Source organism: Mandrillus leucophaeus, unplaced genomic scaffold, assembly GCF_000951045.1.
Source record: "Mandrillus leucophaeus isolate KB7577 unplaced genomic scaffold, Mleu.le_1.0 Scaffold345, whole genome shotgun sequence".
NCBI classification, from domain to species: Eukaryota; Metazoa; Chordata; class Mammalia; order Primates; family Cercopithecidae; genus Mandrillus; species Mandrillus leucophaeus.
Window position 1 is genome coordinate 346,583 of NW_012103643.1, and position 25,720 is coordinate 372,302.

At 37.6% G+C, this 25,720-nt stretch overlaps 1 protein-coding gene across 2 annotated transcripts in view; it reads left to right on the forward strand.

Annotated features, from left to right (window-relative positions):
* Nucleotides 1-25,720, forward strand: part of PAXBP1 (PAX3 and PAX7 binding protein 1) — a 38,331-nt gene that overhangs the window by 7,652 nt on the left and 4,959 nt on the right. Inside the window, exons 3-16 of one of the 2 annotated variants that reach the window (XM_011989037.1) lie at nucleotides 335-511; nucleotides 2,488-2,709; nucleotides 3,599-3,702; nucleotides 4,710-4,927; nucleotides 5,435-5,624; nucleotides 9,354-9,477; nucleotides 13,214-13,313; nucleotides 13,401-13,516; nucleotides 15,731-15,930; nucleotides 19,037-19,181; nucleotides 19,840-19,961; nucleotides 20,994-21,070; nucleotides 21,431-21,497; nucleotides 23,056-23,351. In XM_011989037.1, coding sequence (XP_011844427.1) covers nucleotides 335-511; nucleotides 2,488-2,709; nucleotides 3,599-3,702; nucleotides 4,710-4,927; nucleotides 5,435-5,624; nucleotides 9,354-9,477; nucleotides 13,214-13,313; nucleotides 13,401-13,516; nucleotides 15,731-15,930; nucleotides 19,037-19,181; nucleotides 19,840-19,961; nucleotides 20,994-21,070; nucleotides 21,431-21,497; nucleotides 23,056-23,178 — 1,985 coding nt within the window. In that variant the 3' untranslated portion in view covers nucleotides 23,179-23,351. Of the gene's footprint in view, nucleotides 1-334; nucleotides 512-2,487; nucleotides 2,710-3,598; nucleotides 3,703-4,709; nucleotides 4,928-5,434; nucleotides 5,625-9,353; nucleotides 9,478-13,213; nucleotides 13,314-13,400; nucleotides 13,517-15,730; nucleotides 15,931-19,036; nucleotides 19,182-19,839; nucleotides 19,962-20,993; nucleotides 21,071-21,430; nucleotides 21,498-23,055; nucleotides 23,352-25,720 lie in introns of those variants that run through there. The other variant, XM_011989036.1, reaches the window with a different exon arrangement.

Sequence of the window (25,720 nt, forward strand, 5' to 3'; positions counted from 1 at the left end):
ACAGGCGCCCGCCACCTTGCCCGGCTAGTTTTTTGTATTTTTTAGTAGAGACGGCGTTTCACGGTGTTAGCCAGGATGGTCTCGATCTCCTGACCTCGCGATCCGCCCGTCTCGGCCTCCCAAAGTGCTGGGATTACAGGCTTGAGCCACCGTGCCCGGCGAGTTTTGAGTTTTTAATAAACAAAACAATTCAAGCTTTACTGGATTGAGCCCATAATTGAATGAAAAGTTCCTTTTTTTTAAAATTAAATATTTTGATGTCAATACCATAGAAATAAGCTTTCTTAATTTATGAATTTTATTTTACATATATTTTAATTCTTCAAAAATTTAGGTGAACAACCTTTGGACAAAACAGGACATGTTAAGGATACAAATCAAGAAGATGGAGTTATCATCAGTGAACATGGTGAAGATGAAATGGATATGGAAAGTGAAAAAGAGGAAGAAAAGCCAAAGACTGGTGGAGCTTTTTCAAATGCTTTATCTTCATTGAATGTTCTCCGTCCAGGTGTGTACTCAAAAGTATTTCTCAGAAGTAAACCAAACCCACAAGAATGGGCCATCTTTAAAGATGATTATTAAGGAGTTAGCTAAGTCGTGTTTCTTATTATGACATCGCTGTTTGAAGAGGGAGTTTTTCCATTTGCAAATATAAAAAATAGGAGAAACAGAAGTTTCCCACCTTTTCCAAGTTTATTCACAGGTAATTTTATTTTGCAAATGAGTCTTCAAGTAAGTGGAAAAATGGTCCTGTAGTCCTTTTTAATGTATCAGATTGAGACTGACTTAACTTTCTTCTAAACTGCTGCTAAAAGCAAAACTAGTTTCTGTTAGTTTTTTTGTTTGTTTTTGTTTTGTTTTGTTTTGGTTTTTTGAGATGGAGTCTTGCTCTGTCGCCCAGGCTAGAGTGCAATGGCACGATCTTGGCTCACTGTACCTACCACCTCCCGGGTTCAAGCAATTCTCCTGCCTCAGCCTCCTGAGTAGCTGGGACTACAGGCAACCACCACCACACCCAGCTGATTTTTGTATTTTTAGTAGAGATGGGGTTGCTCCATGTTGGCCAGGCTGGTCTTGAACTCCTGAACTCATGTGATCCGCCTGCCTCGGCCTCCCAAAGTTCTGGGATTACAGGTGTGAACCACTGCACCCGGCCTAATTTCTGTTTGTTTTATGTCCATACTTTTCTGCAAAAAATAGTTTGCAGGTCTATCCACTGGCTAATCAGCTTTTGAATAAATAAGTGCTCAGTAGCCAGATTTAAATTATGAAGCAGTACCATTTAACTCCTGTTAATGTTTATACAATTTAAAAACCTGCTACTCTGGGCTGGGAAAGTTGTAGTAAATTCTATACATACATCACTAGTGGGAGTCTAATTTGTACAGTCCTTATGGGAAACTCTTTGGCAATATGAATCAATAGATCTCAAAATGTTCTTACTCTTGACCCAGTAATTTCATATCTAGAAATTTATCCCAAGGAAATAATGTTTTTATTGGAACATTTGCAATGAGCAACATTTTCTAGCAGGAGGGGAAAGGTTCGTTAGTTAATTATAGTACATTTACTTGATAGGATATTATGTAGCTGTTAAAATAACGATTAGGCAAGTAGGGAGGCATTAATTTTTACTGTAGTCAAAAGGTCAGTTAATGTGTGAGGTAGATTATGCCTTATCCAGAAAATGTTAAGCCATTAAAAATTATGTTTATGGAGAACAATAACATGGAATAAAGCTTATTATGATATGAGAAATAATTAGGTACAAAATTAAATATTTAGTATGATTACAGGTGAACTAAAAACTATCTGCAAGAGAAATGTACTATACATCATATAGTGCCTTTTCAGGGTCATGAGATTGTATTATTTTTATCTCTTCCAGCATCATAATACAGTTTTGTAACTTTTTTTTTTTTTTGAGACGAAATTTCGTTCTTGTTGCCCAGGCTGGAGTGCAATGGTGCAATCTCAGCTTATGCAACTTCTGCCTCCTGGGTTCAAGTGATTCTCCTGCCTTAGCCTCCCAAGTAGCTGGGATTACAGGCGCCTGCCACCACATCTGGCTAATTTTTTGTCTTTTTAGTAGAGATGGGGTTTCACCATGTTGGCCAGGCTGGTCTTGAACTCCTGACCTCAGGTGTGAGCCGCCGTGCCCGGCCACTTTTATTTGTTAAAAATGAAGAAAAAAATTACAATTAAAACAAAACTGCTTTGGTGGGTTTTTCCTTTTTACCCCGTCCGACTCTTTCCCATATATATTACCATTATATGTTCTTTTTAATTTCCTCAGTTACTTTTATACTCCATTTAAACTCAATTAACAATCTTTCAGATTGCAGACACAGTGTGGGAAGGAGGTGCCAGCAGTTGAAACATCACTGTGATGAGGCTATCTTGGATTATTTTACCTTTCATATTTTCAAGAAAATAGAAACTTTGCACTTCTCATACTGTCATATTCTTACCATTTGTTTCTAGGAGAAATTCCAGATGCAGCTTTTATACATGCTGCAAGGAAAAAGCGCCAAATGGCCCGAGAATTGGGAGATTTCACTCCTCATGATAATGAGCCTGGCAAAGGCCGCCTTGTTAGAGAAGATGAGAATGATGCCAGTGATGATGAAGATGACGACGAGAAACGCCGGATAGTTTTTTCTGTGAAAGAAAAGTCACAAAGACAAAAAATTGCCGAGGAAATAGGTAACTTGATTTAATTGAATAGTAAGCCTATTGCGTTGCCTTTTTTTGTTTGTTTTAAGGCAGAGTGTCATTCCATCACTTAGGCCAGAGTGCAGTGGTACAATCATAGCTCACTGCAGTGTCTTGACTTGTGGACTCAAACAGTGCCCCCGTCTCAGCCTCTCAAGTAGCTGGGACTACAGGTGTTTGTCACCACACCTGGCTAATTTTTTTATTTTTAATTTTTTTGTAGTTATGGAGTCTCACTGTGTCTGGTGTCTTAACTCTTGGCTTCAAGAGATCCTCCTGCCTTGGCCTCCCGAAGTGCTGGGATTACAGGCATGAGCCACTGTGCCTCAGCCTCCCGAAGTGCTGGGATTACAGGCATGAGCCACCATGCCTGGCCTCTAATGCTGTTAAATGTGATTTGATATTATAGTCAAGTAAAAAGTATTTAGACTTATTAAATTTTATGTTAGAGGACTGTTCTTGGGTACAAGTATCTTATTGGAATTTTTAAAAACTATAATGTCATTGTAATAACTAATGTTTATTGAACATTTATTGTGCAGCTGGTATTGTGCTTAGCAATTTACATGCATAAATTCATATAATTCTGTATTCTTAGGAGGCATTAGATTTTGTTCCCTTTGTTGATGTCAAGTTTACAGAGGTTAAGAAACACATCCAAGATTTTAACTATTACATTAATACTGCCTTTAGCTTCAAGGAATACTGTGTTTAAAACAGGCAAAGTCAGGACTACCAAATGAGAGAGGAGATCACATTAGACATTTTAGTAAGATTGAGTTAATAGTTTTGCTCAGTTCTTGTGAAATGTCAGGTCAGCATCTTTTACCTCTTTGCTCTTTGGGTGTTACTTACTTTTCTTTGTTGCTCATGGCTGTAGGAATTGAGGGGAGTGATGATGATGCTTTAGTAACTGGAGAACAGGATGAAGAGCTCAGCCGATGGGAACAGGAGCAGATAAGGAAAGGAATTAATATCCCTCAGGTAAGACAAAAGAATTAAACTAAAAATTAAAAGTAGATTATAAAGTCTTTTTTATTGAATCTTTGTCATTTCAAGTAACAAAATCCCATGAGGATACACACACACACGCACACACACACGTAGGCTTTTAGAAGAAACTGCATTGTGTTCAGCTTTTTGCAGTCAGAATGATGGAGGAATTTCCAGTTTCTTAGATCAATTTTTCTCAAAGTGGTCCTTAATTTTAGCAGCATCTGCGTCACCTGGTAGCTCATTAGAAAATCAAATTATCAGCCCCCAGAGACCTACAGAGTCAGAAACTTGGGGTGGTGGCGCCAGCAATCTTTGTTTAACAAGCCCTCCAGGTGATGCTGATGCACACTAAAGTTTGAGAACCATTGCTTTAAATGGAATTTTTTTGTGTGTATAGCTTATTTTTTTTGGACTTTAAGAATTATTTTGAAGAAGATGGATTTCTCAGTAATACAAAAATTTGAGATGGATGAAAAATATCTTCCCTAATAGTTAAAACAATTTGTTTTATAAAAGTAAGTAATACAGTGAGAAAAATTGCATAAACATAAACCTATTTTTGTTACTAGTGTTTTGAGGCAGAATTCGCATACATTTGGGTGAAGTTAAGAAAAATGACACAATAGAGAAAGTCTTGGACTGGATGTCAGGAGTTTTAGATTCTAATCTCTGGTTGCCCATTGATTCTGTGACCATGGGCAAGGCATTTATCCTCTTTCATTGATCAAAGGTGGCCTTAAATGACTTTTGATGTTCCTTCCAACTCTGAGTGCTGTTTTTCTGCAAATTATTAGAAATAAATGCAGTGATTCCACCAAGAGATACGACATTCATTCAATCCTGTTTTTATCTAATTTTGAAGAGTTCTGCAATTATTACATAATGTTTGGCAAATAGGTATAATTTTTTGCTGTTGTTTTTTTAACCCTAAAGGCGTATTATTGTTTTCAAAGTTTTAACTACTGGATTTCATCTATATCCCATTTCTTTTCTAGGTTCAAGCCAGTCAGCCCACGGAAGTGAATATGTACTACCAGAACACTTACCAGACAATGCCTTACAGCTCATCCTATGGCATTCCTTATAGTTATACGGCCTATGGATCATCAGATGCCAAATCTCAAAAAACAGATAATACAGTCCCTTTCAAAACTCCCAGTAATGAGATGACTCCCGTTACTATTGATTTGGTAAAGAAACAGCTTAAAGACAGGTAGGGCAGATCAACTTCTTAAAGACCTGTCCGCTAGCTTTCTGTTCCCTCAGGCAACATGTAGTCTGGGGTAGCAGATGCAGAATATCAGCAAAGAAGATTCACTGGCCCAGCTTCAAAAGCTAAACAGAAGATGACTTCATACTTTGTTCTGCTACCTTCTTGGATTACTTCTGTGGAAGCCTCGAAAAGTTATAAAAAATGCCACTCCATGATCTTGTTGAAGACATTTCTGAGTTTGTACCTCTCGGACTCTGAAAAAGTGTAGTCACGCTATGGGGGGAAAAGCAAAACAGTGAGATTTTGGTTAGCCCACAAAACTGCGAAATCTGTAAACTGCCATTTTTTGTTTTTTGAGAAAAAAAGCAGTACAGATGAAAAGATGCCATTCCAAATATTTTTATGTTCTAATAGTGGAACTAAATGCATATTTTAATATTGCAAGAGTCCTGACAGCATAGACCTTTGGATGTAAATGTGTTATATTTATCCTTTTGTGTTCCTAAGGTTGGACTCCATGAAAGAATTGCACAAAACAAATCGACAGCAGCATGAGAAACACCTGCAAAGCCGAGTGGACTCTACCAGGGCTATTGAAAGATTAGAAGGGTCTTCTGGGGGTATTGGTGAACGGTATAAATTTTTGCAAGAAATGCGAGGGTATGTCCAAGACTTGCTTGAGTGTTTCAGTGAAAAGGTAAGAATGCAAAAATATTAATCTCTTTGAATAAGGCAAAATTAGGGAGGTCTAGGTGGCCTTGTGTAGAACATTCTATAATTCTCAGAAAGTACCCACTGAACTCAACATTAGAAGTGATGAAAAGTCATGCTTCATTTTTCTTCACTTCATTAGTGGCATTATCTCTTAGGTGCAGTATGATACCTTTGTTGAAAACAGAAATAAAGATAATATCTTAAAGCACATTTAAATAAGACTTTGGAAAGTCTTATGTCAATATGGTGGTAGATTATTATTTTCCTGTGCTGAATTCTTAGAAGATAAGGGACTCATCTGATAAAATTTTCTTTTATGGTTCAGGTTTAACCTTATTTTTAAGCTGTTTCTACAAGTAATTCTAAATATGCATATAAAGTTGCAAATTTTTATTAGTTTTTTTTTTTAAACCCTGGATGATTACCATGGTTGCTAATAGCTTTTATCTAAATAAGCCTATGCTTGATTCATTTCAGAAACCATTCATTGGATATCATTTTTCTAAGGTTTCATTTCTCCCAAGTTTATTTTTTTCCAATAGGATAGTCAGTTGACAAAATGTTTTGCATTCTTATACCATTTATTGTTTACATTTAAAATTAGATGCACACAGCTAATTTCTCAAATGACCTCCTAATTGATTTTTTAAGATAAAATATTGGTCGAGGCACTGGTTTATAAGCATTCGTGGACTTCGTAGCCTTATCTTTAAAAAAGAAATTTAAACTGTGGTCCTTAAATATCCTGTCTGAACTTTGGATTGGAAGACACATTTCCCTTTGTTATTGACTATGTAGATTAGCTTAGAATCTGGAAGCATATAGTGTGGTTAAATATGTATTTCAACTTTTATTATCTCTGTTGATTACTTGAATACCCTAAAACCAATAGCTGGGAAAAGAACATTGCCAGACTGTCTTCCTGATGGTTCTTTCTTCCCGATGGGTCTTTCTTCCTGATGGGTCTTAATGGTTCCAGTCAGTCTGTGATCAGATTCAAGATGAGATAGCATTCACCATGTCCTCTCTGTAGGGTTTGTTATGTTTTATCTTTATCACCTGGTTTCTGGAGAAGCAGCTGCAGTCTGAGTTACGATACCACTTGTGGTATATCAGTTGCTTAGGGTGGGGAAGAAGTATAGGCTTGTCTGTATTCCTCTGTGCCGGGAGCTGGAGTCAAGATTGGAAGTGGAACCTAAGTGTCAAGAGTTGACAGATGTGTCCTTCCTACTGGCAAAACTCTTCTGAGCCCAGTGGGCATGGTGGGAGCTGGTCTCATAACTTTTGTGACTAGAGAAAGGATCTTTTTCTTAAACTATACTTTGTGAGTTTGTCTCTGGAGAGCTGCTTCTTGAAGTATCTTGGCACTTGCTTCGGAACTTTCTTGAGTAAATTAAGATATTCATAATTGCAAACACAACTCTAAAAAATTTGACAGTAATATGGTCAGCTAGGTCATGCCGAAAGTAGGACAACCTAGTTTATAGTTTTTAATTGTTGAATTATTAGTGTACTTCATCTCTTGATTACCCTGTTCCTAGAGAAGTTTACTTCAGATTATGCTAACGTGGTTATACAGAGTCACTTAGATTTTTTGGAACAAATCTTAAACCTTATACAGTGATTACATTTTAATTAAAAGAGAGGTAGACATACCTTCATTTAAAAATGAGTATTATATTTCATTCTAACATTTTCATGTGTATTTCATTTTATTAAGTGTACTGCTCAGTTTAGATCTTTAGAAGATAATCTTAGAAAAAACAAGAGTACTGCTGAGTTGATAATATAAATTATTATATTGGAGATACTTAGAAATAATTGGATACTTTGAATAATTATACCATAAGAATATTATTTCAGAGTTAAAGTAAAAAGATAAAGATCCCTTTTTTTCCCTCTTTGCTTATGAAAGTTTAGTTGGTTTTTAAACTTAAGTTTTAAATATTTGTAAATCATTTTAACTTGCCATTGTTTTTGTTTCCCTGTAATTATCTTTCTTGGGTTCTTTGCCTTAACTTTGGTCCTAAAATAGTAATAATTGGTAAGAGTTTTGAGTTTGGAGAGGATAAAGAAATCGTCATGGTGCAAGACTCTTGAGATAAATCAATATTGTTAAAAAACTTGAATGAGAGCTGACAGTTGGTTTAGGGCTTTTATTCTCAGTAGAGTTTTTCTCTGGACCTCCAGTAAAAGGCATTCCAGTTAATCTAAAGAGAAAGACTACATTGTCAGGATCTTAACTATACATTGCAAATTGTATTCTGTATGATGCCAGCTTAGGTGGGTAGTTTTTGCAGTATAGGAAGCTTGACAATCTCTAGGACTAAAAGATAAAAGAATGCCTCTTAGGCTCATTAATCCTCAGTACTTCATGGTTTTTTTTAAAAAAAAAAATAATGAGGGCGTGGGGAGGTGTAAATGGCAATGTTATGGCAGTAATTGCTGGAACAAAAATCAGATTATAGTAAAGTGTAATGACAGAGTCTCTGGACTCAGCTGTGAAGGATAATCATTGCAGATTTGGGGACATTGTTGCCCATGGTGTGGCATATTAAAGAGCAAAATAACTCCATTACTTTGACCTTTCTGTGAACATTTGCTACTTTTGCAATGGAATCATGCAAGTATACAAAATTGCTTTTATTACAGACATCTTTGTATTCCACCTGCCTTTTTTTATTTTCCATTTGCAGTCTGTTCAGTTCAGGAAGCTGCTATAACACTTGGTGCCAGTGTTCCCAAACTCTAAATAATGTGTTTTCCATTTGCACTAACCATCAGGAAACTAGATTTTCTGGTTTCCTCAGGTATGTGTAGTGGTCATTAGTGTTATGTGGAAGTTTCATAGCATTTGGCTATAACATAAGGTATTTATAAAGAGAACGTTTTCTGTTTTAAGTTAGCTCTCATGTTCTTTTGTATTCTATATGAATCAAGTAAATGCTTTAGGGATATTAACCTGGAAAAAATTATTGACTTTGTAAGCTCACAATTCATGTAAAGACATTTTTATAAAATATGGAAGAATTTAAACATTTGACAGGAAGAGAACAACTTTCTAAATTTGCGATATATTGATTTCAGAGAGGTTAGTGATAGCTAGAAATTTTATTTGCCCTAATAATTATTTTGTTTACATTAAAAAAATTGTAATAAAGGTACAAAATAGTTAACAGATTACTGTAACATACTTGGTACGTATGAGTGGCAGAACAACTGAAATATCCAAAACTGGAGAATTAGCAGACTTTTGTTCTTACCTACTCATAGAGCCATTGCACTTTTTTGGTATTGCACAGTGATGATGTTTTACTTTGAGCTACAAAAATTGCAAGGCAGATAATGCTGCTGGAAAATTAAAAATAGATATTAAAAAGACTTCTAAGTACTTAAATATTCTCTAAAGGAAAAGCTCTAAAATTGTTGACATTTCTTTACTTGTTCTATGAATACTGAAGTGCTACATTTCTTAACTAACGTTTGCTCCAATAACTAGGCACTGGACATTATAGCTCTATGCATGGATTAAAAGAAGAAGTGTCGTTTCCCAAATGTAAAACTGAATTTGCTACTTGTGTGCTGTTGGGGATTCATGATTATTCTGTCCATAGAGAGGGTACTTTTTCAGAAATCCGGAAATAGTATGGAACCCTCAAATAAGTAAGCAGCTGAGGAGTTTGGTGTTACGGAGTGTGTTGTATTTTTACAGGTGCCACTGATTAATGAACTTGAATCAGCAATACATCAGCTGTACAAACAGCGAGCTTCCCGCCTTGTCCAAAGACGACAAGATGATATTAAAGATGAATCTTCGGAGTTTTCAAGCCATTCAAGTCAGTCCATCTTGAAGGTTTTTATTATTCATTAAACAACCTTGTTTACTTAGTGCAGCCTAATTGAAAATTAGAGATCTTGGAGCATTTTTTTTTTTTAAAGAAACAATTTCCTTGCTGTTGTGTCAGGTAGATCTAAAAATTGTAACAGTGTGTACTTGAATTGTGTTTAAGAAAATAGAGCTTTTGCTCAAAAACATGTGCTAATATTCTGTCAGTCTTACTCTTCTTTGGGCATGTTTTTTCATTCTCCTTTAGAGGACAGAAAAGACATTATCAGTATTTTATGTTAAAACCATTATTTGTTTGGCCCTAGTTGTTTTTTTCCCCCATTTTCATTCAAAACACCAATACAAATAAATGCTTTTCTTGATCACAGTGAAAGAGTTTGAGTTTAGGGACTGGGACATTTTGTGGGTAAGGGGAGGGAAGCTATAACTTAACAAATGACACAACTCCAAGATTAAGAGAGTTTTGAGCTTCATCCTTTGGATAAAGCAAAAGTTTTGTATTTTCTTTTTAAATGTTTCTCTAGTTAGCATTATATACTGGGTTTTTTAGTAAGTCAGTTGGTGCTTACAATTCTTGAAATTTTGTATAAAAATGGATAGAAATTGAATTGTACTTCCATCATGATGACGTGTGTTATGGAAAACCAGAATTAGAAACCCCTTGTTAAATAGTTCAGTGGAGGTCCTTTAACTAGATGTTTTAAACCTTTTAGTTCCTTTTTTTCCATTGCCCTCCATATTCTTGAGTGCGCTAATAGGAATTTTCCTAGCGTGAATTCCTTGTGGTTTCTTTTGTCATTTCTTTATTCCCTTTGTCAGCATTTCTCAAATGGAAGTGTGCATCACAATTACCTGATACACCTTTAACATACGGATTTTCTGGTCCTATCCCCAGTGATTCTTACTAGGTCTTGAGCATCCAGAAATTTGCATGTTAAACAACCTTTCCAGGTGATCAAATGCAAAGAGCTCTAATGTTATTCTTTCAGAAAGCAATGCTTTGCTGTACAGGGTCTCCTCTAAGTCAGAGAGACGTAAGATCCCTGAAAAAGCATCCTCCTATATGTCAGATGGGTTTTGAAGAGGCATACACAGATGGTAATACAGCCCTCATAGCTGAGGCAGACTCAGCTATGAGCCCTATAAGTGGCTGTGACCTTCTGTTTTTGCCACCGAATTTTAAACTGGATTGACATTAGCCACCTACATGACTAATGCATCCCTCCCAGATCACTTTTGATCTAGATAACCAGATTTCTGGGGCAGATTGCAGGTAACCATTATATTACAAAAGGAGGTAATTTTCTTTTAAGTTAGATGGTTTGTGTGAGCTGTACATTTCGTCAAATACCTTTTCCCACCTGTAATTTGTTCTTGAGAATATGATGCTATTTACTTGGAGGGAATTTGAAGGAAGAGTTGAATTATGTATACTAATTTGTTTGAAAGTTGGAAAGAAATTAAAAGATACTGGGAAAGTGAAAAATTCAGTCCTAGAGGGAGTATACATTAATTGCCAAAGATTTGAGGAAAATTACATGGGACGCTGGAGAATCAATTCATTTTCTGATCTGTTTTTTAAAGAAGTAAAGAATAGTCTGAAATTCATCTGTTTAGATTTATAAGCACTTATCTGCAATTACTGTGTATAATTCTTACAGAAATGGAGGAGGCTATCACTTGAGTCATGTTACACTCACCTGTCTCCTCCAGTGCACATTTTACAAAACCTATACGTGCAGCAATGTTTTAAGTATAATGATATTTTTAACAATATTTCTTGAATGAAGGAAAACTCTTGAGTCAGGAATTATTTTTATAGTTTGGGATATTTTAGCTAATTTATCTAGGGTGTGTAGTGAACTCACATCTAGGGCTGGGACATCTTTCTGCTTTAGTAATTTTTCATTGTAATTGGTGCACTCGGGAACATACCTCCTTCCTAATTTCAGAGCTATTTTGAAATATGAATTAAAAACTCAATAAAAAAAAGTCAACTTTTAAAAATAGTAGGGTCTGGCCGGGCATGATGGCTCACGCCTGTAATCCCAGCACTTTGAGAGGCCGAGGTGGAGTTGGAGACCAGCCTGGCCAATGTGGCAAAACCCCGTTTCTACTGAAAATACAAAAATTAGCTGGTGGCAGGTGCCTGTAATCCCAGCTACTCGGGAGGAAGCTGAGGCAGGAGAATAGCTTGAACCTGGGTGGCGGAGGTTGCAGTGAACTGAGATTGTGCCATTGCACTCCAGTCTGGGCGACAAGAGCAAGACTCCGTCTCAAAAAATATATTAAATAAATAAATAAATAGTAAGGCCTGGGATGGTTAGGATATTCTGAAGTAAGAGCTGATTTTTGGTTTTGTTTTTCCTGTTGCTGATTTTGGTGACACATCTCTGATATCAAGTAAAAAAATATGCACGTCTTAACTTGGATGTCTTTCATCTTGCATGTGCTCACTTCCCTCCCCTCTCACCCAATGCCGTGGGTTGTTTGCCTCCCCTTACTATCATGTTTTCATAGTGTGGAATTAAAACGTAGAAATGAGGGAAGTATAGTGGACAGATATTTCCCCCACCCCTTCTTCTACGTAGGCAAGAGGTTAGGGGAGTCTTTTGATTAAAGAGAATAGGTCCAAAATAAAGACCCCGAAACACTAAAATCTGGGGGTCCCCAACAAAAGAACTGGCTCTGTACCTAGTGATCCGATGGAGACACCTCTGTTAGACAGCTCCTGCCCACACACACAGCTTCCAATCTTGCTCTTCTACATGAACAGGCAGTTAACGATGATCAAAAGGACCAACCTGAGCAGTAGAACCAAAGGGACTGAGGAGACAGACAGTGCTGGTGCAAGTATGCAAGTTTTCTGTGAACAGAATACTTTCAAAGAGTTGGGAGCCCCAGGGAGATAACAGAAGGTATCCTATTCAGCAGCAGTATAGAATACTGTAGAAGAGGAATATTGTAAGAACAGGAACCATCGCTAGAAAACGAAAAACGTGATAACTGAAATACAAATAGGATTAGAAACTAAAGCTAGGAAATTACCCTAGAACGTTTTTTGACAAATGGAAAATAGGAAGGCAAATAAATAAGTAAATAAATAAATAAATAAAACTATGCTGTGAAAGAGAAAGATTAGCATTGAGAAGGCAGAAGTTAGTCCTGCTTAGATACAGTTTTCAGTCTGTAGTGTTGCCTTGTTCTAAAAATAGTGATAGAAAACAAACTTCTACAAAGCAAAATTATAATAAATTTATTAAACTCTTGCAACAAAACTGTTTTCTTATGTCTTCCTATGTTTTCCTGCTGTCATATCATTCAACATGATGCTTAAGGTCTTCTTCTTTAAAAGTGTAATATATTATTTTTCCCTTTGCACAGGTAATTTAGAGTTTTAATTTATTTGGTCATCGTGATAGCTATTCCTGATAGCTGTTCTGTTACTTAGACATAAAAATAGTGAGTAAGCCCAATTACATATTTGTAGGGTTGTTGAACTCTTAAAAAGAAATCACTTCTTTAATTTTTCTGCTTTTTAAAATGGGAACGCAGAATAATACTGAAATTTGTTCTAAACTAAAATCCTGTCCGGTTTACCAGTTATTGCAGAATCTTGCCGTTGAGATTAGCAAGCAGTCTATCGTAATGGCTTATTCTGTGCAAACTCTTTCCTCAAGATTGTTGAAAGATGGCTTTTAATTTTAACCGTTGTTGTTTTGCAGACAAAGCTCTGATGGCACCAAATCTTGATTCCTTTGGACGCGATCGGGCACTGTATCAAGAGCATGCAAAACGTCGCATTGCAGAGCGGGAGGCCAGGAGGTAATTTTCAAAACCCTTGCTCTTGGCTTGTTTGGGAAGGGAGGAGTCTCTTTTATCTAGTTTGGGAACTTGATGTTTATTATTTAGGACTCGTCGTAGACAAGCCAGAGAGCAAACCGGTAAGATGGCAGATCACCTTGAAGGCCTTTCCAGTGATGATGAAGAAACTTCTACAGATATTACTAATTTCAATCTGGAAAAAGGTTAGACATTTATTTGGAAATAAGACTCATCATCAATTTAGTTTCTACTTTGGTATGGTTTTTACCATGAAATGGTTTGAATATTCACGGCCTCTGCATTAGAACCAGGCACTTCTTTTTTAATTGCAGAAACTTGCATGCCTTTTTATTAGTGAATATCATGATGAATTCTCAAAAATAGGGGTAACACCGTCTCATAGGGTATACTTAGTACTTGCATAATAAATGTTGTTACTCTTCCAAATGGGAGAATTTTAAGTGACTGGAAATGTGTCAGGTCCTGAGGGCAACTCTCATTGCAGCCTGTCTGGTCTGGAAAGGTAAAGCTTGGCAGTAGAGCACTCAGCCCTGAAGGAAACTCTTGATTTGGGGAGTCATGAGTAATCTCACTTTAGAGGGTGGTTAGTACTATTATGTGCCAGGCATTTTCAGAAGGATCCCAAGTAAAAGTCTTCATTTCCCACCATTGGCTATAATTGTTTGGAATTATATCAATTGCACACCATTTGGAACTTAGTTGGAGAAGCTTCTTTCTCTCACTTTTTTTTTTACAGTGAACGTTTCTAAACAGAAAATTTGAAAGACTAGCACAGTGATCATCCACATACCTATCACTCAGATAACAATGCTTATCATTTCACCAAGTTTGCCTGACTCTTTATACATGGAGATGTGTGTGTTTGTTGAACCATTTGAAAGTGACTTACATACCTCATGGCACTTCACTCCCCAAAATTTCAGTGTGTGTTTCCTATAAATGAGTATATTTTTCTGTATAATCACAGTACTATTATCTTTATTTTTTTTTTATGATGGCTATTCTGATTCTTTTTTTAAGCACAATAAGAAAATTAACAAATTTCTTAATATCATGTCCATATTTAATTTTCCTCAATGGCATCCTGGAAAAACCCTTTTTAGGAACTATTTTTATTTTGTTATTTTGTGGTTTTTGAAACCAGGATCCACCTAAGGTTCATGCTCTGCATTTGGTTGTTACATTTTAAAATCTAGGATAAATGAATAACCGTAAGTACTCTACACATTCACACACCCACCCCTATTGTTTAAGACACTAGCTTTTTGAAGAGACCAGGCCACTTCTCTTATAGAATATCCTATATTCTAGACTGGTCTGTATGTTTCCTCATAGCATTGTTTAACTTGTTCTTTGATCCATTTCTTGTAAACTGGAATTTAGCTCTGAAGGCTTAATTAGATTTAAGTTAAACTTTTTTTTCCCAAGAATAATTTATACAGGATGCTGCTTCATACTGCCTAAAAGCACATGACAAATGTTAGACCGTCCCACTATTAGCATTGTTAAGATTGATCTTGCAGTAAAGGTTCTCAGAACTTTCTCTCTCCATTGTAAAGATTTCGTTTTCTCAAGTAATCTGGGACATCATAAGAGTATCTTATTCTTGGTCCAGCACGATGGCTCACACCTGTAATCCCAGCATTTTGGGAGGCCGAGGCAGGTGAACCACTTGAGGTCAGGAGTTCAAGACCAACCTGGCCCACATGATGAAACCCCCATCTCTACTAAAAACACAAAAATTAGTTGGGCATGGTGGTGCATACCTGTAATTCCAGCTACTCGGGAGGTTGAGGCAGGAGAGTCACTTGAACCTGGGAAGCAGAGGTTGCAGTGAGCTGAGATTGTGCCACTTCACTCCAGCCTGGGTGACAGAGTGAGAATCTGTCTCAAAAAAAAAAAAAAAAAAAACTTATTCTCAAATAACTTTTCACTTGAAGTTCTTAGCATCCATTCAACTGATGGTTGGCTATGTCAGTTATTTTAATCAACAGAGTTTGAATGAAGCAGTGTGATTAGTGACTGATTATGATGCACAGCTGTTAATCTGTGCAGTGGTTTGTGGACTAGAAAGCTAGCAGTGCAATTACTCATGGCTAATATACTATGGTAACTGAAATTTGAACTGTCTTGTTTGGGAACAGGTGTTATTTAGCTAAATTTAGAAAAATTGTATATACTGGAACTGCAAAACAAGGACTGGCTGCACTTTACATAAAAGAGAAATTGAAACATCAATTTATTTTTTTCTTCTAAATTATGACTAATAATTGGCCCTTTGTTAATTAGCATATCTTCTGATACTGAAGCAACAAAGAAAACACAGAAAATATTGGACTGTTTTTTTCCTACTTCATACTAATGTATGGTTCTCTCTGGGGTTTTGTTGTTTTTAGATCGAATTTCAAAAGAATCCAGCAAAGTTTTTGAAGATGTCCTTGAAAGTTTCTATTCAATTGACTGTATTAAATCACAGTTTGAAGCATGGCGTTCAAAATACTACACGTCCTACAAGGATGCTTACATTGGCCTTTGTTTGCCAAAATTATTCAACCCCCTCATACGACTTCAGCTCCTCACTTGGACTCCTCTTGAGGTGAGTGGCTTCTGTCACTATTAGAAAGTGTTATAATTTGATATCTGGGTAATTTTAATCTCAGTGCTAGAGAAGTAAGCTTAAGCAAAATATTTTGCAGGGGCGATAGGGCATAGGCTGTAATTGACACAGATTATATCTGGTTATAATCTTATGATCTTTCCTTTTAAGTTTCATCTCTTCCCAGAAGAGCTGTGTGGTTTTTTTTCTCAGTTTACATATAATTCTTTTTTCAGCCAGCTAAAATTATATGTAGTAAACTGGGATATGAACACGAATAGTAAGAAGTTGGTCCTTTGATCCTAAAGGAACTCAGAACCAGATGGGAAAGCACAATGAGGCAGGTGTGAAATGAGGACATGAACCAAGTCAGTGGTCATGGTGAGAAAAATTGATAGGCCAGGCATGGTGGCTCACACTTGTAATCCTAACAGTTTGGGAGGCCAAGGCAGGAGGATTGTTTGAGCTCAGGAGTTCAAGACCAGTCTGGGCAACACAGCAAGACCTTGTCTCTATTTAAAAAAAAAAAAAAAAATTAGCTGTGGTGGTACGTGCTTGTATTCCCAGCTACTTGGGGGGCTGGGCTGAGGCAGGATTGCTTGAGCCCAGGAGATTGAGGCTATAATGAGCTATGATTATGCCACTGCACTCCAGCCTGGGCGATAGAACAAGACCTGTCACAAGAAAAAAAAAAAAGAGAGATAAGGAGGTGGAATCAAGAGGACCTATTGGTCTGTCATAAAGGGAGTGGGGGCCGGGCGCGGTGGCTCAAGCCTGTAATCCCAGCACTTTGGGAGGCTGAGACAGGCGGATCACGAGGTCAGGAGATCGAGACCATCCTGGCTAACATGGTGAAACCCCGTCTCTACTAAAAAAAAAATACAAAAAATTAGCCGGGCGTGGTGGCGGGCGCCTGTGGTCCCAGCTACTTGGGAGGCTGAGGCAGGGGAATGGCGTGAACCTGGGAGGCGGAGCTTGCAGTGAGCCGAGATCGTGCCACTGCACTCCAGCCTGGGTGACAGAGTGAGCCTCCTTCTAATAAAAAAAAAAAAAAAAGAAGGGAGGGGGCTAGAATTGACTGTGGAGGTCTAGTGGTGACGTTTACAATGTGGTTTGAGAAGTTACCGACTTGGGTGAAGCTGTACACATGGTTGAGATTGGCTAGGTTGAATTTGTGGACTGTAAGGAAAATGGGGCTGAGGTTGAAGCCCTGGAAACACAACTGAAAAAAATGTGAGCTCTGAGAAGCATTCAGCTCACAGCTCCTATTTGCTGTGTGCTCTTGGCCAGACCTTCTGAAGTTTTGCTGTGTGCCTGAGTATCTGGTAGACAGCAAAGGCCCGAGACTGTGTTTTGGAGTTGTTTTTCTGTGTCGCCCACTCCTCTGCCCCACAGCTTCCAGCTGTCTCAGCCTTCCTGAACTCCACCTTCTGTCTCCTCTACTCAGCAAGACTGCTCTGCTGTCCTGAACTAGCACCTCACCTCATTTGATTCCTTTCTTTCAAGGGTCATAGTCTTGTGCTGCCTGTGGTCCATTGTATTTTGTCCAGTTCTTTTGTATTTTCTTCAGCTTTTAAGTTCCGGAGTACATGTGCAGATTTGTTACTTAGGTAAACATGTGGCATGGTGGTTTACAGCACAGATCGACCCATCACCTTGGTATTAAGCTAGCATCCAGTAGCTGTCATGCTCTCCCTCCACTAAGTCCCCACCCTCACCCCCCAACAGGCCTCAGTGTGTGTGGTCCCCCAGTATGTGTCCATATGTTCTCATTGTTCAGCTTCCACTTGTGAGAACATGTGGTGTTTGGGTTTCTGTTCTTGCGTTAGTTTGCTGAGGATAATGGCTTCTAGCTCCATCCATGTCCCTGCAAAGGACATGACCTCGTTCCTTTTTATGGCTGCATAGTATTCCATGGTGTATATGTACCACATTTTCTTTATCCAGTCTATAATTGATGGGCATTTGGGTTGATTCCATGTCTTTGCTATCATGAATAGTGTTGCAGTGAACATACATATGCTCGTAGCTTTATAATAGAATGATTTATATTTCTGTTGGTATATACCCCGTAATGGGATTGCTGGGTCAAATGGTATTTCTGCCTCTAGATCTTTGAGGAATTGCCACACTGTCTTCCACAATGGTTGAACTAATTTACACTCCCCCCAATAGTGTAAAAGTGTTCCTTTTTCTGCAAAACCTTACCAGCATCTGTTGTTTCTGGACTTTTTAATAATTCCCATTCTGATTGGTGTGGGATGGTAGCTCATTGTGGTTTTGATTTGCGTTTCTCTAATGATCAGTGATGTTGAGCTTTTTTTCATGTTTGTTGGCTACATGAATGTCTTCTTTTGAGAAATGTCTGTTCATGTCCTTTGCCCACTTTTTAATGGGATTTTTTTTTCTTATACATTTAAGTTTCCTCTAGACTCTGGATATTAGACCTTTGTCAGATGCACAGGTTGCAAAAATTTTCTCCCATTCTGTAGGTTGTCTATTCATTCTGATAATAGTTTATTTTGCTGTGTAGAAGCTCTTTAGTTGAATTAGATACCATTTGTCAATTTTTGCTTTTGCTGCAGTTGCTTTTGGTGTTTTTGTCATGAAATCTTTGCCCATGCCTATGTCCTGAATGGTATTGACTAGATTTTCTTCCAGGATTTTTATAGTTTTGGAGTTTACATTTAAGTCTTTAATCCATCTTGACTTAATTTTTGTATATAGTGTAAGGAAGGGGTCCATTTTCAATTTTCTGTATGTGGCTAGCCAGTTCTCCCAGCACCATTTATTAAACAGGGAATCTTTTCCCTGTTGCTTGTTTCTGTCAGGTTTGTTGGAGATCAGATGGTTGTAGGTGTGCAGTCTTAGTGCTAAGTTCTCTATTCTGTTCCATTGGTCTATGTGTCTGTTTTTGTATCAGTACCATGCTGTTTTGGTTACCGTGGCCTTACAGTTTGAAGTCCGGTAGCATGATATCTCCAGCTGTCTAGTTTTTAGTTGTTTACAACCAAAGGTTAAATCCAGTTCTTATTTCTCTTATCATAGCTGGAAGCAGAAATATCCACTATTTTAGTATTTGGGTAACCTTTTAAATGTCTTTTAGGCAAAATGTCGTGACTTTGAGAATATGCTGTGGTTTGAATCTTTGCTGTTTTATGGTTGTGAAGAACGAGAGCAAGAAAAAGATGATGTAGATGTTGCCCTACTACCTACCATTGTGGAAAAGGTGATTCTTCCTAAACTAACAGGTAAATCTCCTGTTCTCTGAATTGAGCATTCAGACACACTGGCTTTCCCAAATCTATTTTTATGAGTTTTTAATTCAGAGCATATTTCCTTATAGAAATTACATGAGAAATAATAGTTACCACCTGGCTCAGAGATGACTTGAGGGCAAGAGGGGTTCTTATCCTGGGACTTGAGGACCACTTTAGGGTGGGCCTGTAATTGAGTGCAGTAATTGCTTCATCGGTGAGGTTTAGAAATTCAAAGACTAACTGAAGCAAAATTATACATAGTTTGAGGGAGGATATGCATTTATGTGGGGAGCAATTTCAATACTTTCATAAGTTCCTCAAAAAAGATTAGGAATCATTGATACAGGAATTTATTTTGAATACTAGAAATGTTAGTTTGAAATTCTTGATGCCAAAACAACATTTCTACAGAAATCTTCTTTTTTCCTTATCTTCATTTTCCCAGAGTACCAGAAATAAGAATAATCTATCCTCTCTCCACATCCCTATCCCTCCAAATTCCCACAGTTAATAGCACAAAGAAGACTAAAGCTTATATTGTAGAGAAAGAGGAAAAATAAATTAGGATTGGCATTAATAGAGGTCTGCTTGACAAAAAATTTAAGCTACAATTGGCTTCTGTGTCTCAATCCTCTTTTTTTCTTAACAGTGATAGCTGAAAATATGTGGGACCCTTTTTCTACAACACAGACTTCAAGAATGGTGGGAATTACACTAAAATTAATCAATGGATATCCTTCAGTAGTGAATGCAGAAAATAAAAATACACAGGTAATTTAGTATCTTTGGAAGACTTTTTTTTTTTTTCCTCTTTCTATTGAATATGAGCAAGCATTGAGAGAATGTGTCGTTATCCTAAACCAATCAGAAATCTGGTTCTCCCACTTGGGCCATCAGGGCTGTTAAAGCCTGAAATACACAAAATTTGAGATGCTAGGTTTTTTTCCTTTTTTTTATACCTAGTCCCACAGAGAGATGTTAGTTTTCAGTTTAAAAAAATTAATAAGGAAGATGTCATCAGTTTAAATAGCCTTTCATCATTATGATTTCTCACCACCATACCTCAGTCCCAATCCAACTAATCAAATGTCCTTTTAAGGACTGTATTTTTTTAGGGGAAATGAGAAACTAAAATGTTAACAATTGATAATTTAAGCTTGTCCAACCCATGGCCCATGGACATGTGGCCCAGGACGGCTTTGAATATGGCCCAATACAAATTTGTAAACTGTCTTAAAACATGAAATTTATGCACAGACCTTGCCCCCTCCTTTTTAAATTTTTTTTATTTTTTTAGCTCATCAGCTATCATTTAGTGTTAGTGTATTTTATGTGTGGCCTAAGATAGTTCTTCCAGTATGGCCCAGGGAAGCCAAAAGATTGGGCACCCAATCCAATTAAACAGTATGTAAAACAACTAGATACTGTTTTATAACTAGTTTCCACACTTAAAGGTAATGCTCTTCAGGGGCCTTTCATAGGAGCTATTTAAATGTAGAGAAGGTGGGTGTTCTTTGTCATTGTTGAATTTTCACTTTGAGAACTTGATTATGTGTCTGGTCTTAAATCTGTATGTAGACTAAGGGATTGAAAGATTTCTAAAGTTTTATTGCATGGCAGTTGTTGAGGAACGAACTAATAGATTATTAAGTATTAATTACTTTAGGGTCTTCAATGAGGAAAATTAAAAATTTGGGAAACTGGTTCACTCAGTTCAATATTCAATTACATGATTTGGAATATGGCTTATTTTTTTTGGTCATAGTGCTTATTAAAATGTGTGATCTACTTTTAACTCTTTAGGTATACCTAAAGGCACTTTTATTGAGAATGAGAAGAACTTTAGATGACGATGTATTTATGCCTTTATATCCCAAAAAGTAAGTAACTGAAGAATATTAAAGATAATATTTTCCATTGTCTTTCAGAGAAGGCTTATAAAATTCTGAAAAACTAGCTTGAAATACAAACTTCACCCTCGTAGTGTATTACAGAGAGACTAGATTAATGGGGAGATTGTTCCCTTAAGCAGAATAAAACAATTAATACTCTTATGTTCTCCCTGAGTGTCTCAGAGTAAATTTCCATTGCCTTTTTAACATACTGTCTTCCAGAATGCAATTATTTGAAAAATTAAAGAATTAGTTTACCAGTTTTGTAGAACAATCTTTTGTCTAGGAATCATATGGCACCTACATATAAAATATCTGACCATGGTATGTTTCTCTGTTTTTACTTAGTGTCTTAGAAAATAAAAATTCTGGGCCTTACTTGTTTTTTCAACGACAGTTTTGGTCTTCAGTTAAGGTACGTATTCATAGACTATCTAAAATACTCAGATTTTGTTTGACTTCATATATTATATTTTGCAGAGTGTTTTGTTTTATTAACTCCATAGGCTTAGATCTATTTATATGTATACCCAAAATCTCCATTTTATAAAGTAATTTTATTCCAAAAGTTCATTCAAGTTTGATATTTTCACAGGAGAAAGTGATTTCTGAGTTCCAAAGTAAGGTCCATGGTACTCAACAAAATGCCTGACTAAGCTGCAATTAATTTTTTAGCAAGTAGACTACAGTAGTCCTCCCCATATCCATGGGGATAAGATGCCCAGTGGCTACCTGAAACCACAGATGGTACTGAACCCTATATATACTGTTGTTTCCTCTACATACATACCTATGATAAAGTTTAATTTATAAATTAGGCACAGTAAGAAATTAGCAATAACTAATAGAACAATTATTAATAATACACTGTGGTAAAGGATATATGAATGTAGTTTCTCTTTCTCTCAAAATACGTTATCGTACTGTGCCACGGCTGACTGAAACCACAGATAAGGAGGACTGCTGGAGCAGATACTCTTCTGAGGTTTGGGGATATAGCAGTAAACAAGCTAGAAGTGGAATCTTTGTGGAGTTCATAGTTCAGCACAGTTGACATCAAATAGGTAATCGCAGGTGTGATGAGTTATGAAAGGGGACATTCAAGGTAATGTGGAACATATGAAAAGGGCACAGAGACCTTGACTAGCCAGTCCCAGAAGATTTCCTTCCACCCTGAGGAAGTGATATTTAGATCTTTAGACCTGGAGCATAAATAGGAGTTAGCCCTGAGGTGAAAGAGAGCAGGCTACACTGGAGGCGCTGAAGAAAGCATAGGACAGCTGGAGTGAGCAAGGAGGTCCATAGTCCAGATGATAGAGGATCTTGTAGGTCATTTGAAATACTTTGGTCCTTATCCCAAAAGTTGTAGGAAGTCACAGAAAGATTTTTTCCTTTAAAAAAAAAAATTAAGGTATGATTTACATACAGTAAAATTCACTCTCTTTAGTGTATAGTTGTGTGAATTCTGATGAGCAGATACAGCCATGCTATCTGCTGCTGTACAGTCAAGGTCACAGCAAGCCCCGGCCACCTCTCAGTCTATATAGGTCCTAGGAAGTGAAAGGGATTACATGATAGGCAGAGTCTTTGGAGTCTGGCTGCTTTCACTGAATACATTTGAGGCTCAGCCTTGCTGTGTAGGTGCACCAGAGTTGGGTTTTGGTTTTTATTTAGTTCCTAATTAAGGGACATTTGGATTGTTTATCTTGGGACTCAGAAAACAATACCATAAAATGAAGGCCTCAGCCTCAGAAGAACTTTTTCTTTGACCTTCTCCTGCCCTCCTGTCTTTCAGTCCTGTTCTCCCTTGAGGGTTGACATAGAAACTAGAATCCCTGTTGCCCCAGGTGGGTCATAGACTCAGAACCCCTTTTCTGCAAAGCCAACCATAAAACCTAAATATATTAGTCTTAATTTTGGCTCTGCCTGTGTAAAAACTGGCCATAAATCTGACCTACCTTGTTTGATTATAGGTCATAAAACCCCCATTCCAGAGAAGGTCCTGCCCCATACCCAGAAAGAAAGAATGCTGCTGGGAGAGGCCAAGAAGAATCTGGATGGACAGGCTTTGTTGTGTGTCTTCTCTTGGTCTATGAGCAGTAGATCGTACCCTTTTGTCCAGGCGTGTTTCTGCATGCCTGTACATACTTTGTTAAACCTAAACATAGAAGTAGACAGTTTCTCTTCCATCTTTGGGTCTTTACTCTGAAGGCTCTCATGTAACATAAAACTGTGATCAAATAAATTTATGTGTCTTTTCTCCTGTTAATTTGCCTCTTGTCAGTAATTTTCAGCGAAACTTCATAGGCCTAAGGGGAAGCTTTCCCTTGGCCCTAACATTTCCAATTTGGTTATGAACAAAGCTTCTATAAGGGTGTTCTGAATATGTAAGTTTCATTTCAGTTGGGTGAAACAGCTGGACAAAGCTGTCTTCGGAAGTGGCTGTATCATTTTGCGTTCTTACCAGTAACCTGTTACTGTCCTGGTTATTCCTTACTCCCACCGTACTTGCTGTTAGTGTTTTGCTTTTTAAGTCATTCTGTGGGGTGCAATGTGGTATCTCATTGTGGTTTTCATTTGCATTTCCCTAATGACAGTCATGTGCTTATTTGCAATTCGTTTATGTATTTTGGTGAAATGTCTTCAGATCTTTTGCTTAGGTTTTAAATTGGGCTTTCTTCTTACTAAGCATTGAGTTCTATATTCTGGAGAGAAGTCCTTTATCTTATAAATGATTTGCAGATTTTTTTTTTTTCAGTTTGTGGCTTATCTTTCCATTCTAACAGTCTTCCATATGCAGAAGTTCTTAATTTTGATGAAGTCTAGTTTTTCTTTTTTTCCTGTTACAGATTGTGCTTTAGATGTCGTATCTAAGAAATCTTTGCCTAACTTGAAGCCACAAAGGTCTTCTATCCTTTCTTCTAGAAGTTTCATAGTTCTAAGTTTTACGGTTAGGTCTGAGACTCTTTTCAAGTTAATTTTTATTGTAGGGTATGAGGCCTGGATTAAGGTTTATTTGTTCCAGGACTATTTGTTGAAAAGGCTATCCTTTGTCCTGTGAACACCGAAAATTTGAGACAGGTCTCAGTTAATTTAGAAAGTTTATTTTGCCAAGGTTGAGGAAGCACCCGTGACACAGCCTTAGGAAGTTCTGATGACATGTGCCCAAGGTGGTCGGGGAACAGCTTGGTTTTATACATTTTAGGGAGACACGAGACATCAATCTATACATTAGTTCCATCCAGAAAGGTGGAGACAGCTCAAAGCAAGGCCCCCCCCATTGGGGACTTCCAGGTCACATGTAGGTGAGAGAGAGATGGTTCCTTTCTTTGGAGTTTCTGATAAGTTTTTCCAGAAGAGGCAATCTGTCTCCATGAGCTGACAGATGACTTTGAATAGAATGGGAGGCAGATTTGCCCTGAGCGGGGTTCCTAGCTTGAAGAGGCCCAACATATTTCCCTTTCACGGTCCATTGAATTGCTTTTGTACCTTTGTTGAAAACCAGTTAACTATGTATGTGTGTCGTGGAAGGGTTTAAGGTAAGTAAACAAATTGCCTTTTTTTTTTTTTTTTAATTTTTTTTTAATTTAAAGAGATGAGGTCTTGCTGTGTTGCCCAGGCTGATCTTAAACTCCTGAGCTCAAGTGGTCCTCCTTCCTTGGCTTCCCAAAGTACTGGGATTACAGGTATAAGCCACTGTGCCCAGCCATAAATTGCCATTTTTAAGGTTACTCTGTCTGCTATGTGGAGATAATAGATTGAAGTAGGTATGGATAGTAATAATGAAAATGGGAACTGGTATTTATTGTGTATTTTAGGGGAACTAGTATTTATTGTGTGTTTACTATGCACCAAGCGCTGTGCCGCACCTTTGACATAGATTATCTTGAATCCTCAGAATGACTCAATGAGTTACACACTGTTTTTTCACTTTACTGATGGGGCAGTAAGGCACACAATAACCTGCCCAAGGTCATTCCATTGGTAATTAGAGATGGGAATCAAGCTCAGGCCAGTCTGACTCTTGAGCAGCTCTTCTCAACTGGGCTTCTGTGGGAGACTTAATACGTAATGCCCTAAGGCCTCCATTGTCTGTAATGAATTCTCCTCTTTCCCGTGCATCTGTAACAGTACTAACTATGTATCATTCTTGGGAGAACTGAGTAAAGAGCCACACAAATCATTTTCTGTAGATTTGGAACTCTTGCAGAGCCCTGCTTAAGAAAGTCTACTCCATGCTCTTGCTCATAATCACTGGAGTAACTGCAGGGTTCCGAAGAGATTAAGGTGGGTTGGATTTGGGGGATGGCAGCAGGAACTGAGGGAAATGGAGAGACTGGATGGTGGTGGAAACACACAACTTGAGAGGGAGGTCAGGAATGACCTCCAGACCTCTGGCACGAGCAGCTGGTTGAATAGTGTTACCATTTACTAAGTTGAGAAACAATTGGGAAACTATAAATTTTTATGGTGGGATGGGATGGGGCTTCCATTTTATGATGATAGCTTTCATTTTCTATGTATTGACTGAGCTTGGGTAGCTTGAGATGCACAGTGCTATAACTTGGTTGTAGTTCATGATATGTGGTAGCCATGCAGGGCTGTAGTCAGACTCTCCCATCCTTTGCGGGCGGCGGG